The sequence below is a fragment of the Ammodytes marinus genome (assembly GCF_949987685.1).
Source record: "Ammodytes marinus genome assembly, chromosome: 22".
NCBI classification, from domain to species: Eukaryota; Metazoa; Chordata; class Actinopteri; order Uranoscopiformes; family Ammodytidae; genus Ammodytes; species Ammodytes marinus.
In genome coordinates, this window is record NC_137226.1 from 9,172,208 (window position 1) to 9,188,269 (window position 16,062).

At 41.1% G+C, this 16,062-nt stretch overlaps 2 protein-coding genes across 2 annotated transcripts; one reads left to right on the forward strand and one right to left on the reverse strand.

The window, feature by feature from the left end:
• Window positions 1-284: 284 nt before the first annotated feature.
• On the forward strand, window positions 285-5,900 carry mest (mesoderm specific transcript). The gene is made up of 12 exons (XM_080050919.1): window positions 285-337; window positions 1,781-1,990; window positions 2,390-2,469; window positions 2,578-2,655; window positions 2,754-2,890; window positions 3,031-3,089; window positions 3,402-3,442; window positions 3,564-3,634; window positions 3,724-3,825; window positions 4,013-4,089; window positions 4,932-4,995; window positions 5,415-5,900. The coding sequence occupies exons 2-12, from the start codon at window positions 1,837-1,839 to the stop codon at window positions 5,530-5,532; spliced, it is 981 nt and encodes a 326-aa protein (XP_079907045.1). The 5' UTR covers window positions 285-337; window positions 1,781-1,836; the 3' UTR covers window positions 5,533-5,900.
• Window positions 5,901-5,977: 77 nt separating this feature from the next.
• On the reverse strand, window positions 5,978-14,382 carry copg2 (COPI coat complex subunit gamma 2). Its single transcript, XM_080051276.1, has 24 exons — window positions 14,258-14,382; window positions 13,684-13,736; window positions 13,474-13,554; window positions 13,276-13,347; window positions 13,037-13,116; window positions 12,747-12,822; window positions 12,509-12,601; window positions 12,318-12,404; window positions 11,883-12,040; window positions 11,654-11,787; window positions 11,485-11,552; window positions 11,071-11,259; window positions 10,842-10,937; window positions 10,015-10,258; window positions 9,780-9,855; window positions 9,201-9,304; window positions 8,964-9,089; window positions 8,789-8,857; window positions 8,474-8,655; window positions 7,809-7,938; window positions 7,526-7,623; window positions 7,251-7,389; window positions 6,924-7,022; window positions 5,978-6,374 (listed from the first exon to the last, which is right to left on the reverse strand). The coding sequence occupies exons 1-24, from the start codon at window positions 14,292-14,294 to the stop codon at window positions 6,244-6,246; spliced, it is 2,622 nt and encodes an 873-aa protein (XP_079907402.1). The 5' UTR covers window positions 14,295-14,382; the 3' UTR covers window positions 5,978-6,243.
• Between the last annotated feature and the right edge of the window lie 1,680 nt (window positions 14,383-16,062).

The following is a 16,062-nucleotide window of genomic DNA, read 5'->3' on the forward strand; positions in this document are numbered from 1 at the left end:
TTGTCGCTTCCTATTGCCGTTTGAAACAAAGATTGTATATGATTGAGATGGGTCACTCTTTTTTTCTTGACGGGCTGACAGTTGGCTGACAACAACCACGGCCAGCAACGCTGCTTTGATGCCCCCAGTCTGCTTGGGAAATTGGCTAGAATTAAAACTCATGAGAATCAAATTCGACTAAGGGTTGTGATTCAGAAATAGGAACGAAGTGAGACGTCTTCTTTTTCGCGTACTCTCTGTAGACGGTGGTTCCTTTCCGCTCTGCAGGAATGCATTCTGCGGTTATGGACTCTAAACACTGACCGAAGGTCTGCTAGGGACAGGTTGCAACATTTCTGTAAGTATAGTCGTCTGCTACCGCGTGAGTCTAGTTACTATTAGGCCATAACATTTAGTATAAGAGTCATTCTATAATTAGGGGTAGGCTACATTTCATATCAACCAAAAAGTGAAGAAATCAGTGTGCCATTTCATTTTGATAAATAATCTAGTTTTTTTCCATAATATACCCCTTTATTGTGTTTAATACATTAATTGCCAAGCTTAATCTGTAATGAATTTTTAAATAAATTAAATTGAAAGTAACCATTTGATTCGTTACTATGTCAACTGTGTTACAGACAAATATGTCATAAAATACATCGTATGAAAGTTTTTGAGTCTATTCACCAGGGGGTTTGAGGTTGTCTGTCTAACTGATTTGAAAATATGAATATTGAACTAGATAATGAAGATTATGTGGGAGGCTACTATCAAATATGACCATTCTTTCAACATGTATCCATATTAGAAATTAAGAGGTAGGCTATACAACATCCTTATGTAAGATAACCCTCTCTAAAAGTATCCCAGTCCCAGATCAAATTGTTAACAGCCCAGCCAACATTTACCAGATTTATGACATAAAAACCACATGTAACACAGTTGACCGACCAAGTAACACAGTTGACTGCAGTAACATGGTTGACAGGATAGGAGAAAAAGAGAAACCTTCTTTTGGATAAAAAGGTTTTATTTTGATGACAAATGTAATTATATAATGCGATTAAGCTGATGAGTTCAATTTCATTGAAATATACAGGAAACAAATGAACATAATAGAAAAACATTGTAGGGGAGAGTGGGGTAAAGTGAGACATTTTTTACATTTGCTCCCCTCTAAGCGAGCTAAAATGATTTATCAGTCAAATTTACACATTTCCCATTAATTCATGATGTTTCCTAGCAATGGGAATTATCAGAATGTATCCAGGACGAAAGGCAGTGATAATATGATTGTTTAAAAACAAGTTGTCTGTGTCTCACTGAGACAGACCAGAGAAATCAAGGGGGTTAACTGATCCACTTGCTTTTTCCACTCTGAAACTTCCATAACAACACATGTTGTACCAGTTAGAATCCTGACAGCTAGCTTGAAAACCACATATTCCAGAACTAATGTCAGAGAGACATGGGGAGTTAGATTGTATTTTATCCATTAAGGTCACGCAGCAGGTCAACATGGCAAAAGAAAAATATAAAAAAAACAGTTTTCTTAACATATATGAAGTAGGCCTATTTAAAAAAAAGTCTTGGTTTATGTTATTACAATCGTCACTCCGAAACTCAAAGTAACCATCTTTTTTGGTCTCAAATTTCATTTTGAGCTACATAAAAAAAGAAGTCTTGAGATTCTTAAATCTAATTTAATTCTTAAGAACCCTGTACTGGTGAAGGCACCTTAAATCTGTTCTGGTCATTGTTGCCTTGTTTTTAACACTGTCACTCTTGGTCTAATCAGAGGCAGTAATGTGACCCTCCCCCCCCCCCCCCCCCTCCCAAACCTGTGAGCTCAACATGAGAGAGTGGTGGATCCATGTGGGTCTGATCTGCATCCCTCTGGTGGCCGTCTACCTGCACATTCCCCCTCCTCAGCTGTCAGCCGCCCTGAACAAGTGGCACAGCGCTGGGGAGCACTTCCACTTCCGGGGCAGCGACATCTTCTACAGGGGTGAGAGAGAGAGAGACTTTTTCTGGGAATTATTTTTTTCTTGTTTTTGTCACTTTTATTCTCAGAGCAGAAGGAATGTTTAAAACATTTTTGTTTTAAGCTTGTTGCCTCACTCTAGGTGTTCAACGTGATCAAAAATCAGTATTTGTGATGAGCTAATTAGCGATGAGCGACCTTTGCCCATTTCTTATTCAAAAATGCACGCTCGGTTAAAGGAATGGTTTCTATCGCCTTGTCTTGGACCCGGGAGTGAGGCAACAAGCAAAAAAAAAAAAAATTGAACTATTCCTTTAAATATCATGGCCTCTTCTTTCACCACATGGTTGTCATAAAGAATACACTTATTTGCCTTTTGTTGTTGCTATCACTAAAGCATTTTCTCCTCTCTCCTTAAACCAGACTCCTATGGAGCTCTGGGAAGCTCTGATGTCATCATCCTGCTCCATGGCTTCCCCACCTCCAGCTACGACTGGAACAAGGTACCCGACTGCACGCGCTCAGTAGCTTATCAGTACACAATTAAAAACAGTAGGGATCTTCATTTTGAGACCTATAGCAACCAAATGTGTGTGTTTTCGACCTCACAGATCTGGGAGCCCCTCACGCAGCGCTTCCATCGAGTCATTGCACTGGACTTCCTGGGGTTTGGCTTCAGTGACAAGCCAGTGAGTGAATCATTTGTGTCGCTTTAAATGTTATATTTCTTCTCATGTTTCACTGCTTTTACCCATAATCCCTTTCTTCTCGTCCCCTACCACCTCAGCGCCCCCACAGGTATTCCATCTTTGAACAGGCCAACATAGTGGAGGCCTTGGCAGCTCACCTGGGTCTGGGCAACCAGCGGGTGAATGTGATGTCCCACGACTATGGAGACACAGTGGCCCTGGAGCTGCTCTACAGGTGTGTGTGTGTGTCAGTGTGTGTGTGTGTGTGTGTGTATCAGTGTATTTATGCAAATTATGAAAAAAATCTGAGTAAAATGATGAATTGCTGAACTTTACTCCCTCCCTCTCTCTCCCCTTGTTGTTTTTTCAAACCAGGAGTGACCAAAACCGTACAGGTCACCTGAACTTTAACAGCCTGTGTCTTTCCAATGGAGGTACAGTACATCTATTTTCTTTGGTCATGTTGTGAGCAGTTTTTTTGCAACAAAGTCAAACAAAAACTTAAGATTCCTAGTTCAACTCCACTCCAATTGTTTAGCAACGCAGCTGCTTTAATAAGCAGAAATCGCAAACAATTTCTGGATCCAGCTTCTGAATTGTGTGAATTTTCTACTTTTTGCCTCTTTTACATCATTGTGAATTGAACATCTTTGGTTATTTAAAGACTCCACCTTGTGTTCTTGGAGTCATATGTTGCAGCCCTGCTCTAAAATCGTTCTAAAAAGTGCTTTAACTTTACCCAACAGGACTATTCCCAGAAACAAGTCACCCACGGCTGCTGCAGAGGGTGAGATGCTTTTTCGTATCTAATGAGCTGATGAGGAGATTCAAACTTAAATTTGTGTAGCCGTTTTACTTGTCATTCAAAGTACTCTCTGAGACCTTTTTTTTTGTTTTGTCTCCAAAAGCTTCTGAAGGACTCCAGTTTTCTGGCTCCAGTCCTGACCCGTCTCACCAACTATATGATCTTCCAGAAGGGGTAAGAGGAACAGGGTTTGGGGCCAAGTTAATAACAGTAAGTGCATGCAGTGTTTTTTGTTGTTGACGTTATTTACTTTTTACTGGCAGAATTGGAGACGTGTTTGGTCCGTACACGCAGCCCACAGACGCTGAGTTCTGGGACATGTGGACGGGTGTACGCTACAACGATGGCAACTTAGTAATGGACAGGTATGTGTGTGTGTGTGTGTGTGTGTGTGTGTGTGTGTGTGTGTGTGTGTGTGTGTGTGTGTGTGTGTGTGTGTGTGTGTGTGTGTGTGTGTGTGCGCGTGTGTGTGTGCGTGCATGTTTTTGTGTTTATTTCATTCTCTCTCTCTCTCTCTCTCTCTCTCTCTCTCTCTCTCTCTCTCTCTCTCAGTATTCTGCAGTACATCAACCAGAGATTGAAACACAGAGACCGATGGGTGGGCGCGCTCACGTCCACCTTCGTCCCACGTAAGTCCACAGTTGGCTTGTTTCACAGTGATGTGCGTGGTTATTAAAAATAAACAAATAAATGAATAAATGACTCCATCCATGGCGAAGAATAAACACTTCCTTGAGGTGTATTAACCCCGCAGCCTGGGCTGATGCTAAGCTGCCTAGCCTGGGACGAGAAGGCTTGTAGGCCCATCTGTGATTCAGAGCTCGGAGCCTAGGGGAGGGGGATGAGTGGGGGGTAGGGACGTGCGTGTCAAATACAGCTAAAAGGCATTAGTCAGGATTTCTGAGCTGATTCATCTGAATCATCTCATACTGTATTTATTAAGGAAATGTAAAAGATTCAATGGGTCGGTCCCTTAGACAGAAACACAACTCAAAATGAAGCTAATGTTAATGTTTGCCAACCATTTTTTCATGCCAGCATAAATGGTAATAGCATGTCAGTGGTGTGATAACTGCTGCTGCCCCCAAGTGGCCAAAAAAAATTAGTTATTGTAAGTTTAAACAAATAAAACAATTAACAATGGAGGGAGAAGAGAGAGAGAGAGAAAGGGAGGGAGAGAGTCAGGGAGGGAGGGAGAGAGAGAAAGGGAGGGAGAGAGTCAGGTTTAAATTAACAATATATATAAAGTTAACACAACACCAGGCATTCACACACACACACACACTATCTGATAGTGAACGGCCTGCAGACCCACTGGTTGTGTGTTAAAGTCAGAGATCGTGTGCGACTATTGTAAAGTGTTACCGTTATTATTTTTATTTGTAAAATGTATGTTGCTCTTATCTGCCAATTTGAGCCATCATCCTTTAAGAACATAGTCTTCCTCTTCTCATCCCTCTCTATCTTTCAGTGCACATGATCTATGGCCCCCTGGACCCAGTCAACCCTCATCCCCAGTTCATCCGCCTTTACCAGTGAGTGACCCCGCCTCAGATATCTTAAACCCACACATCAGATTATCTGTAACACACTCAGCTTCCGGCATGCCTTTTCCACTCCACCACCATTTTACAATTGTTAAAAAAAATGGTTCTAGGCTGGAATTAAAGCTGGAGCCTTTGGACAAGTGTGCAAGTGACCACAGATGGGATTATTCTGTTTTTGTGTGATATAGTCATATAGTCAGAAATATTCAGTACTTGGTTCAAATCTTGTGTTTTCTGCATATTGCTTGAACGACAATAAAGCTTTAATACAGAAGTTTGCATGTCCTGTCCACCTTCTCTAAAAAAAAAGTTCTCCACCAGTTTTTGTTAGCCACTTAGATAAAATGGTGGTATGTATCGTTATTCAAAGTCATGCAACATCATTTCTGTATCTTTGTTACCTGCAGGAAGCTGGTCCGGAGGTCCACATTCACCGTTTTGGACGAACACATCAGTCACTACCCTCAGCTTGAAGACCCCACCGGCTTCCTCAACGCATATCTCAATTTCATTCACTCTTTCTGATACGAGACCCAATGCAATGGCTTAGTCAGAAGCTGTTTGAGCCATCATGTTCTGTAGCAACACTTCAAAAGTGATTAATGACACTGAATCAGTTTGAGATGAAATCATGATTGATGAAGCTTAGAACAACTTGAATTTCAACTTACTCATGTAAAATGTGATCTAGAAATATTAATTTCTCTCAATGCAACTTCCTTACCTGATTGTGACAGTGTTCATGTATGGAAGCATGATACTTTGTGTGATAACTGACCTTATCTGAGGGACACTGTTTTGACTCCCTCCATTTTCTGCCAGTTGTTTAGTCCTGCGATCAACGGCACTAACTGAATTTTGGTATGATTTTCTACATTTCCGTTGATGGCAATGAAAAACAATCTTTTGTTCAAATAAAACTAGTTTTGTAAAAAAAAAAAAAGAACAGTGTCATGACAGCTGATTTACTTTGACAGTTTATTGAAGATGTGAAAGAAGAATATTCTTACTGCACAGAAAACAATGAGGACCAGCAGAAAGTACAAAGCGAAGACACACGTTAAAGTTGATACACTAGAAGTAAATAAAACATTTGTGTTGTTTTTTCAGGGTTGGATGGTGTCAGCATGATAACCATAGTATAATTATACATTTATTACATTTTTAAGAGCTGTGGGAAAAGATCTTATAGTGATGTCTGGAAAGGTCTTGTGATTGGCGTTGGCACAAAGCGCTTTAGCCCACGGAAGCTAGGATGACGTCGACCACCGTCTCTTCACTGCTGCGTACAGTCACCTGCATGGTGACACCGTCTGCCAGTGCCAGGCGAGCACGCACCAGCACGTCATGACTGCCCCGAAACACACCTGAGAGGATAGGGAGAGATGTTAGCAACACTGTTGCTTTAACCAGGCATGCCAATGAAGTGGGTTAGTTTATACACAATCTGGATACGGTACAGTGTGTTTAACAGTATCATGTTTTATAGAAAATGTTTGTAAAGGATTTTAAAGTGCCTACGAGGAGAGTAGTGTTTTAACTACACCAGCTGTTGTTCCTGGGTGACATAAGGCATTAAGAAAATCTTTATCAAATAGCATTCCTTGCACTGATGGTCTTGTTTGCTGTTACATGTCTTTTATGATCATCATAGGAAAGTTCCTTGTAGCTACTTTAATTAATCAAGAACTTAAAATGAAGACATTCTTAATTTAGTATTGTTATTTGGAATACACAAAAATCTAAATTTACTATGGAATTTGGTGTCTTCAAATAACCAGAGACAACTTGATCTTGAATACAGGCGGCGCTACATTTCAGGCAGAGTACAATTTTAAATAATTTGTATATTGAGGAAAATATGCATAAATGAAAGGTGACCACCACCATGCTGCTATGCGAGTTGCAACACCTACCGGCGAGGAAGAGGACGTGCGAGTTCTTGTTTTCGGGGACTTTGTCCGAGCGCTCACATGGCTGCATTCCCAGGAAGCTGATGATGTTACCCACCGCCTCTGTACAAAGGAGAAAACACAGCATTGAGAGTCAGTCACTGCTTAAAACCAAAAATGTCATTGCTTCACAAATTGCATCAATCCAGACTGTGAACCATCACTGAATACTGAAAATTCAACTCATAGACAACTCGTCTATTTGATCTATTTTAAGAAATAAATCTGGACTTTCAGATTTGTCTTTAAAATTGAACCGAGTGCATTGATTATTTCTGTCTTCTTGCGTACCGTCCAGTGTCCGTACAGACGACAGGGCAAAAGTCTCTTCCTTCTCAAACTCATCTCCCACTTCGTCCCACGCCGCTCCAAAGTTTGGTTTGAGAACCTTCTGGATGTGGTCGGCCACCGTCACCTCCAGATCCTCCAGCTGAAGACAATGAGAAGGGAAGGGACGCCAGAAAGATGGAGGGATGACAGGAAGAATAGAGTTTCACACTGATGAAAATACTCTTTGTTTTCTTCCTTTTCTTCATAGCTATTGGATATGCCGTTTGCTTACGTACCACATACTCGTCGTCATAACCGTCATCGTCCGGCTCTCCTGTGTTGGGGTCGCAGTCTCTGACCAGGTACTTCATAGTACAACTGAATGTACAAGACACTGTGGACAGACGGGACACGTGTAAAAACAATTGCCTTAAACCTTCTTCAATGCTATGTATCTCTGTCGCACAATTAGCTGCTTTTTTTTTCTCTTAAACTATTAACTATTTTTGCACTTTGATTAGATAGAAACAATATTTTTTTTCTTTCCGATCTAATCAAATAGCAGTGCATTGTTCGTACCAGCGGTGGGGTCGTCATCAGGCAGTCCCACCAGAGTGTAGCAGGAGCCAGGCTGACTGTAGGGGAGGTTCTGGGCCGGGATGTAGTTCAACACCTCGTAGGACTCCGATGGCTCCATCTGCACTAAGACCTGACGCAAAGAGCAATACAATATGTTCAACTCAACTTGTTTTAGTATAGCTACTGCTGCTATGTTATGTTATGTTATCTGTCAACAATTATAAATTCTGTGTCACTCTTTTAAAAAGGCGGAGTCAGAGATTCTGGAGAACGCTTGTTGTCAAAATGACTTTATTCCAAAATCGGTGAATATGCCCTCACGATCATCTGTGTTTATACTAAGTCTAGGCTCTGTAAATGGGCATGTTGCTAGCTACAATGGCCCCCCCTTGGTTAACATACCCTTTGTTTAACAGCCTTTTTAAAGAGCTCAGTTTTGTTTTCAGTTAACACAGTACATACTGGTAGCGGATTGTGAGGAGATTCTCCCTGATTTTGACAAAAAGTAATTTTTGACAACAAGCATTGACTAGAATCGCTGACTCCACCTTTAAATTGTTTTGTTTTTCGCAGCCAAGAAGGATCAATGGTCCAAATGAAGAATTACAGTAAAACATCAAACTGAAATCTCCAGCTAAAAAACAAAGAAAATGTCCATCCGGTACCTTCTGCAGTAGCTGGTCGTTGAGAGTGTTTGTGCAGTCGAACTGGAACACCATGTGTCTGGAGAAGGTGTGTTTGATGCAGCGCACCACGTATTCTGTCTCAGCCTCCGTCAGCTGCACCTGGTCCGAGGACTTGAAGAGCGGGCCCAGACCCTGGAACTCTGGGACGGCCGCCAGTTGTTCTGAGAAGGGAACAGAAAAGCAGAGTAAGACTAAAACAAAGTTCTGGTATAATATCATGACAGGGTATGAAGGGGGATATCATTCCATTCCACTCATTTTGGACCTGTTGACGGACACTGTTTACAATCTTACCCTGATAAATGTCTTGGCGCGATGGGGCCAACTTTTCTGGCAGTTTGCTGGTAGCGATGGGGGCCATTTCTGAAAGAAAAAACAAAAAAAAAAACATCAGCTGACAGTCCACAAATCTCAAAATACCATGATAGTGAAACCCTGAACCGTTGTGTTACTAGCTTTGTGGTCGTACCTGTTTTCTGTTCTGAGATTGGAGTGGTGACCAGAGGGACGCTCTTCATGTCGAAAGGCTTCTCCGTGGGCTCCAGAGTGTACTGGTGCAGGGACTTCTCCAGGCCGGGGATGGACACAGACAGACCTGAGAGCAACACACAAGAAGAAAAGACGTGAATGCTGGACCTTTTTGAGATTGTCTGCAGAGTGTTTGCCCAGAGAGCTGCCTGGCAGGAGAGCGACAGTGGGTCTTTACCGTTAAAGATGTAGGCAGCATTCAGAGCCTTCTGCTTCTGCTGCAGCACGTTCATGTAGAAAGTGGCTCTATCACGCACTTCATCATCACTGTCCATCATGCACCTATGAGAACAGACACCTTTTGTTAAAGTAACAATTCAGCACATACTGATTCAAACACAAATGTATAGGATAGAACATAACAGTAAAGGTGTCTCAATCATTTAACCAGTGTTCCCTTTATATTATTATAACAGAAAAATGTAATGTAAATGCCCCTTGTGAACCGAACTATCTGCAATATTCCTATGGGGCATTAGACAAATGCAACTTGTGCAATATAAATGTTGATATGCCACTTAGAAACTCCTTTTTAGTGCAATATTTTAATGTAAATTTTACCATTAGCATTTTTGTAGCATTTCTATTCATCTTCCTTGTTTTAGTAAGGGCATTATTTGTGAGCCAGTGGAAAAACATTTTATTCATATGTGCACTGTACAGTTGAAGGACAATAAAGCTATCAAAGTCTAAGTCTGCACTCTGGCATACAATAAAAAAAAAATTATATTTAAAAAAGGTAAATGAGTTTGCCTACCTCTGCATGAGAACCAGAACGCTCGGCAGCAGATCATCATTCTGAGCTCCAAACTTGGCCAGAGCGCTGACTGCAGCTAAAGGTTAGAGAAATAAACAAGCGTTTTAAAACAGAGAGCAAGTGCTGACATAAGACAGGCAAATGAATCGCGGCGGTACAATGGAAAAACCAGTATCCAGTTTAGGTGAAGTTGAGTTAAGTATTAGTCAATGGTTGGTTACATTGACATTTTTACCTGCCCGGACGGCCTCACTCTCCAGCACCACCCTGTTGAAGATGAAGCGGATGTACTTGGAGGGCTGTGGCGTGCGTGGTCCCTCTTTGCCCAGCAGGTGAAGGATCTTTGTGGCCAGCACCGTGTGCTCACAGTCCTCAATGAACTCACACAGGTGAGCCAGGCCCGTCTCTTTGCTCTCCGGGTTCTCCTCGATGATGCTGATGATGCAGTCCACGATGGCCCGCTTGTACTCAAAACCGCCCTGCAGGGAGGGGAGAGATAGTAGAACACAACATTGGTGTATACTTAATCATCATCAGATTTTTAAAGAAGACTCAAGACTCACTTCTTTAGTTTGGCTTTCAATTTAGTTTCATTTACTGACCTTAATAATATTTCCTTTTTACCCGTTTAACAATCTTTCTATTTTATTATATTTTCTTTTACTTGTTTTTACAACATTACAATTTTATTTAATTTTTTTTTTAACTTAGTCACTTTTACTCATTTAGCAATTATTTTATTAATGGGGTTTAGAGTTAATATTTTGATTTGTCATGTTTTCTTTTTGTTGCCTTTGATGTGCATTACAAGTATATAAATAAAGTTTGATTTGATTTGGTCTTGTCTATTGGGCGTCTGTTCTCTCACATGTCAACACATACAAAGCAGGTACGGTAATCCTTATACTAAATATTTTCAAAAACATAAAAAAGGCATGCAAGCTGCTACAATGCCAACATTTATCTTTAGAGGTAGAGGTAGGGATATTACTGATTAGCTTCCCCATAACACATAGACCAAAGTGTGAGGGATCGTCAGTGGCCTGTCAATGATCAACTTACATCGTCTCTGAGCATGTTGGACAGGAAGTTCATCATGACGCTGTGCTTTCTGGGATACTTCTGGCACAGAGCGCTGATGGCCTGCACCACCACCACCTGGAGTAGACGAGCACAATGCCAATACAAATGTCAGCCATAGAACAATGACACTCTTGTTGTCTGTGTGGAGGGGGGGGGGGCTGTGCTATCAAACACATGTTGAAACTAAACTAAAAGCAAAGCTCCTGACCTTGAACTCGTCGGAGATCTCGGAGACAAAGGAGGAGATCTGTTTCATGAGTCGGTCCACGCTGCTCTCGCTGCCGGTCTTCAGCAGAGTGGTGATGGCCAGTGTGGCGATGCTGCGGTTTGAGTCTGTGATCAGGTTCTCCAGGTCCAGGTTACACGCGGTCACTGCAGACGGATGCTTCATGGCCACCTGGTGGACACAAAGGATATGTCGGTGTTAATTATTTTTTTTTTTACCTATACATTTAGGGGTGAACGTTTTTTTGTCAAGAGAGATAAATAATAAAGTCATGCAAGGAACTTTTCTACATTCCAAAAAGCTCAGGAAAAAGACAAACTTTAGACTTAAAGTGATCAATGCTTATACATAAGTAGAACAAGCTATGTAAAGAGGGGACGGAGAGTAAAGCCGTACCTTGTTGAGGGTCCTGACTGCAGCGTATCTCAAGGCTGCTTTAGGAGAGCTGCAGAAGAGCTGCAGCACTACAAGGGGACAAAAAAAACACAATTAGACTCATAAATAAAGCTATTAAAAAAAAAAAAACATAATTCTGCTCTTGACAAGGTGTGAGTAAACTACGTACCGGACACGGCAGGGGCCAGCTCCCTGGCAGTACAGTTGGGCATGTGGACGATGGCGGAGGCAGCCTCATACACCACCATCTCATTCTTGTTCCTCAGGCAGCTCTCGATGAAGTCGAACAAGGGGCTGTCGTGGCTGAGAAACACAAAGGTAGAATACAATGCTGTAAATCAGATTACTGCAGGTCTGCTAAAAAAATATGAATTATTATTATTATTACATGTACTCACCCTCCCTCTGTCTCATCCAGCAGCTTGCTGGCGATCCTGATGAGCATGCAGTAGGCAAAGGGAGACTTGAGGCCAGACTTGGTGAACTTGTTGAGCATCTTGGTGACAGCCAGACGGTCGTTCTTTCTGAGGTGATACAACAGGCCCAGGGCGTGGTACTGGAATACGGGGCACACGGGCACACACACACACACACACACACACACACACACACACACACACACACACACACACACACACACACACACACACACACACACACACACACACACACACACACACACACACACACACACACACACACACACACACACACACACACACACACACACACACACACACACACACAAGCTTTGAAATATTAAACTGGCAACTATTGATACCACAACAGCACACTATATAACTTCCGCAGTCTTTTATGGATGTTCCACCTACCTGGACCATGATGTTGTCACTGGATGCAGCCTCCTGGGCTTCATTCACCCAACGCTTCACCACGTCGTAGCTCATCTTCACCATGTGCTGAACACACACAGACAGAAAATACAGTTAACACAGCTGCAACTCAATTACACAGGTGTATTTATAATGGATTTTATAATAGGAATATGAAATGTGTTATTTACCAGTGAGGAGACCAGGGCTGAGCTGGACACACTGGGCACCTTGTCAACAATGGCCTGCTTCATGTATCTCTCGATGGCCTGCAGCATGGTGGTCTGCAGAGAAGACAGGGACAAATTCAAACAAAGTATGCTTCCGTTTCCTATTCATAAGAATGAAACATCCTTCATACAGGACTATGATATTTTATTGCATGAGATGACAAGGTTAACGAAGAGAGAAAAATAAAGCAGCACTCACATCTGTAATCCTGCAGAGGGCTCTGATAGCAGGTCCTCGGTAAACGTCTTCCTTTCCAGTCATGTCTTTGGTCAGGCTATGAATAAACACAACAGTAAAATAAAAGAGTTATTTAAGTCAAACAGTCACAATCTCTAAGTTGTGTATTGGGTTACTGTATGATAACAGTTGCATTACATCGTCAGATGTGAACAAACTCTGGACAAACTGTTTCAGAGCTACTTCCAAACTGAACCGAGAAAAAAAAGACACAATCCAAACTCAAAGCCGTTTGACGTCATGGTACGAACCTGCTAGTGACAATGATGACATCCTCAGAGATGTTGGCCATCTCCTTGATGGTCAGATAGCACATCCTCCTTAGGGTTTGCTGAAAAGAGAAAGCAATAGAATGATGAACTAAAATATTCATATTGGAACTGTACAGATATACGTTACATTACACACTGATGCTATGATGTAATTTTATTTTATTAAGTATCCAACCCATTTACTAATAAGTAATTAGTGTGAATGGCTGATTTCTTACATCATTGGACTGAAAGAGCCTGGTCATCGCAAAGAAGGCCTCCGTAGCCTCCGTGGTCCCAAAATGCTCTCCCTAAATGAACACAGACGTCGGAGTGAGAGAGAGTTCAGATGTGAAGATAGATAGATGGACGGACACCAACTCGACACATACCAAAATAAGTAGCTTTCATTTTCTTTATCAAACAAAGGTTTTTACCTGGTTGAGTAGGTAGATAATCTTGGTGAGAATGTGGAGACATCTTCGTGGGTTGATGGGGGTCTCATTGAAGATACGCGCCTGTGAACAAGAAGGGACACCATGTTTATTTTCAGATGACACCATCTAGTTTCCTTTGCTCATACTTTTTCTCACATCAAGTGCAAAACACGTTTTATGCAAAATGAATAGAAATGCTTAAAACTTTACCTCCTGCAGCACCGCACTCTTCTCCAGATGCTGGAAAGGGTTCGAGCCACTTCCTAAATGTCACAAGAGCAGAATCAGACGTGAGTGTCATTGATGTACACATAATGGGCACATTTAATGTTACATATGTATAAAAAACACGCATGCTTTAAATTAAAATATCATTGCATCAAGTTTAAGCCACGCAATGTATACGTTGATATCATGTTCAGAGCGGATACGTCTATAAAGCAACATGACAACATCCAGCTGACACTTCCATTCTAGCAATGCTAACGCTAAACTCAACGTAGGACTGATGCTGGTATTACTGGGACATACAATAACAGCGGTTGATATTTTTTATTGCAGCTCCAGTTTATAAGCGACTTTATATCATACATGTGAATTATCCTGCATGACAGAGTAAACGGGCGAGTTACTTTATCCTGAAAGCTATCGTTAACTTTAGCTGTTCGGCTAACAGGTAACAGGCTAGCTTCGCGCTAGCTTCCAAATCGTCCAACACCTTGACAATGTTTCCCTTCTTTTTCAAACGCTGTCACTATTCCAGGTAATAGCTCTTCACTCTTACCAGACTCCTCGTCCTTCTTATCGAACTTCTTAATCATTGTGAAGCAGTGAAGCTGACAGACGAGGGCACAAAGATGCTCTCAGCCTCGGGTCGGGAGCAGAAGCTACTTCCACGTAGCCAGAATGAAAACTCACTTCCTGTTGGAACGTCCACGTCAACGGAACGTAGGTCAAAACCATTCCGCATTATGGCCGGCAGAGGGCGCTGCGGATAACAATTAACATCACGGCAAAAAAGTATACAAATAAAGTGTGCCTTTGGGACTTTTTATGTGTTGTGTTTTTATGTATTGTCCTGTTTTTTATATTGGACCATGAGTCCGTAATATAGAGTCTATATAATACAGCAATGTAGTTATAGGCCTACCAGTATAAAAAGGAATAATGATAGTATTATAGGCTATATGCTAAGTATATTGCTCTACATGATAAACTACTAAATATTTATATATTTTAAAAAAAGCCCATGTTCTTCTTCCCCACTGCATGCCCACTCCTAAATTATTGCCATGCTTACACTGCACATCACAAAAAATGCATGGCATAGGCTACATTTTTATTTTATTTTTTCAGCTCCAGAAACCAGACCACTCATGATATGCCGAAAAACTTCCCCAGGTTGGATTTGTGTCTGTTAAAGATTAAAGGCCTATTTAAGAATATGCACCATGTGAGCACATGTTATGCTGAAACAAGTACTTTTTGACAATTTTGACAATATACTAGGCATGGCCCCTGATCAGCTGCCCACATTGCCTGGTCGGTGGGAGTTAATGTAGGCGTGAGAAGTTATTTTGAAGGTTGTTGACATTTATACACCAGTTCAGCAGTGTTACACAGTTGACTCATAACTTGGAGTTGTTAGATCAAATGCCCACAAGATGTCAACATTGCTCCGTGCTCTGGTCTCAAGCAGCAGCAGGTGAACTAGAGTAGTAATATTGACTATATAACACCACATGTATACCACTGTATAAAATAGCTGCTGAAGTGTTTAGTTGAGCAGAATTAACACAAGTCTCATCCACTGACAAAATGAAATAGCATTTCAGCAGTGACATTTTAACCTCCTAATTATGCTAATGAAAATCAAACATGGGTAAGATAATAATGACAGTTTTCTGAAATTATATTTATCCCAATATTTGGTTACATCATAAGGCCTACTGTTCACATTGTAGAGCCTGATACTGATTTTTGATATAGGCCTACCAATTTTCTTTTTTAAATTTTGACCACATAACATTAAAGGCCTACTTCACCGGTTGGAATATGAAGGTGTATTGAACTCGGAGATCCTATGAAGTATAAATGTGCAATTTTTTGTGACATCACAGAAAGAGAAATGTAGGGTTAGACAGTGAGACCATAAAACACTCTTTCTGCCTTTTCTCAGGCTAGGATGATCCGATTTCATTTTTTTTTGCTCATTTATACTTCATAGGATCTCCGAGTTCAATACACCTTCATATTCCAACCGGTGAAGTAGGCCTTCAACTTATGAACAATTCAGTAATTTCTTGTAACTTATGACCAGCATAACGATTGGTGCTGATTTATACAAAAAGCATTGCCCAATAATACTTCACATGCTGCTGTGATCACTATATATAGTATCACTATAGATATTAAAATAGTACAGGTATAATCATTTAGCAATATTTCCAGTGATTGCTGTGTTCAAAATGCTGCATATGAAAAAGGCAAGTGTGGTTAGTTTACGTCTGCTTTATTTGAGGAAAAATAATCCTTTATTTTGAGTATAAAAATAACAGACATCTGATTAACACAAACATTCCCATGCAT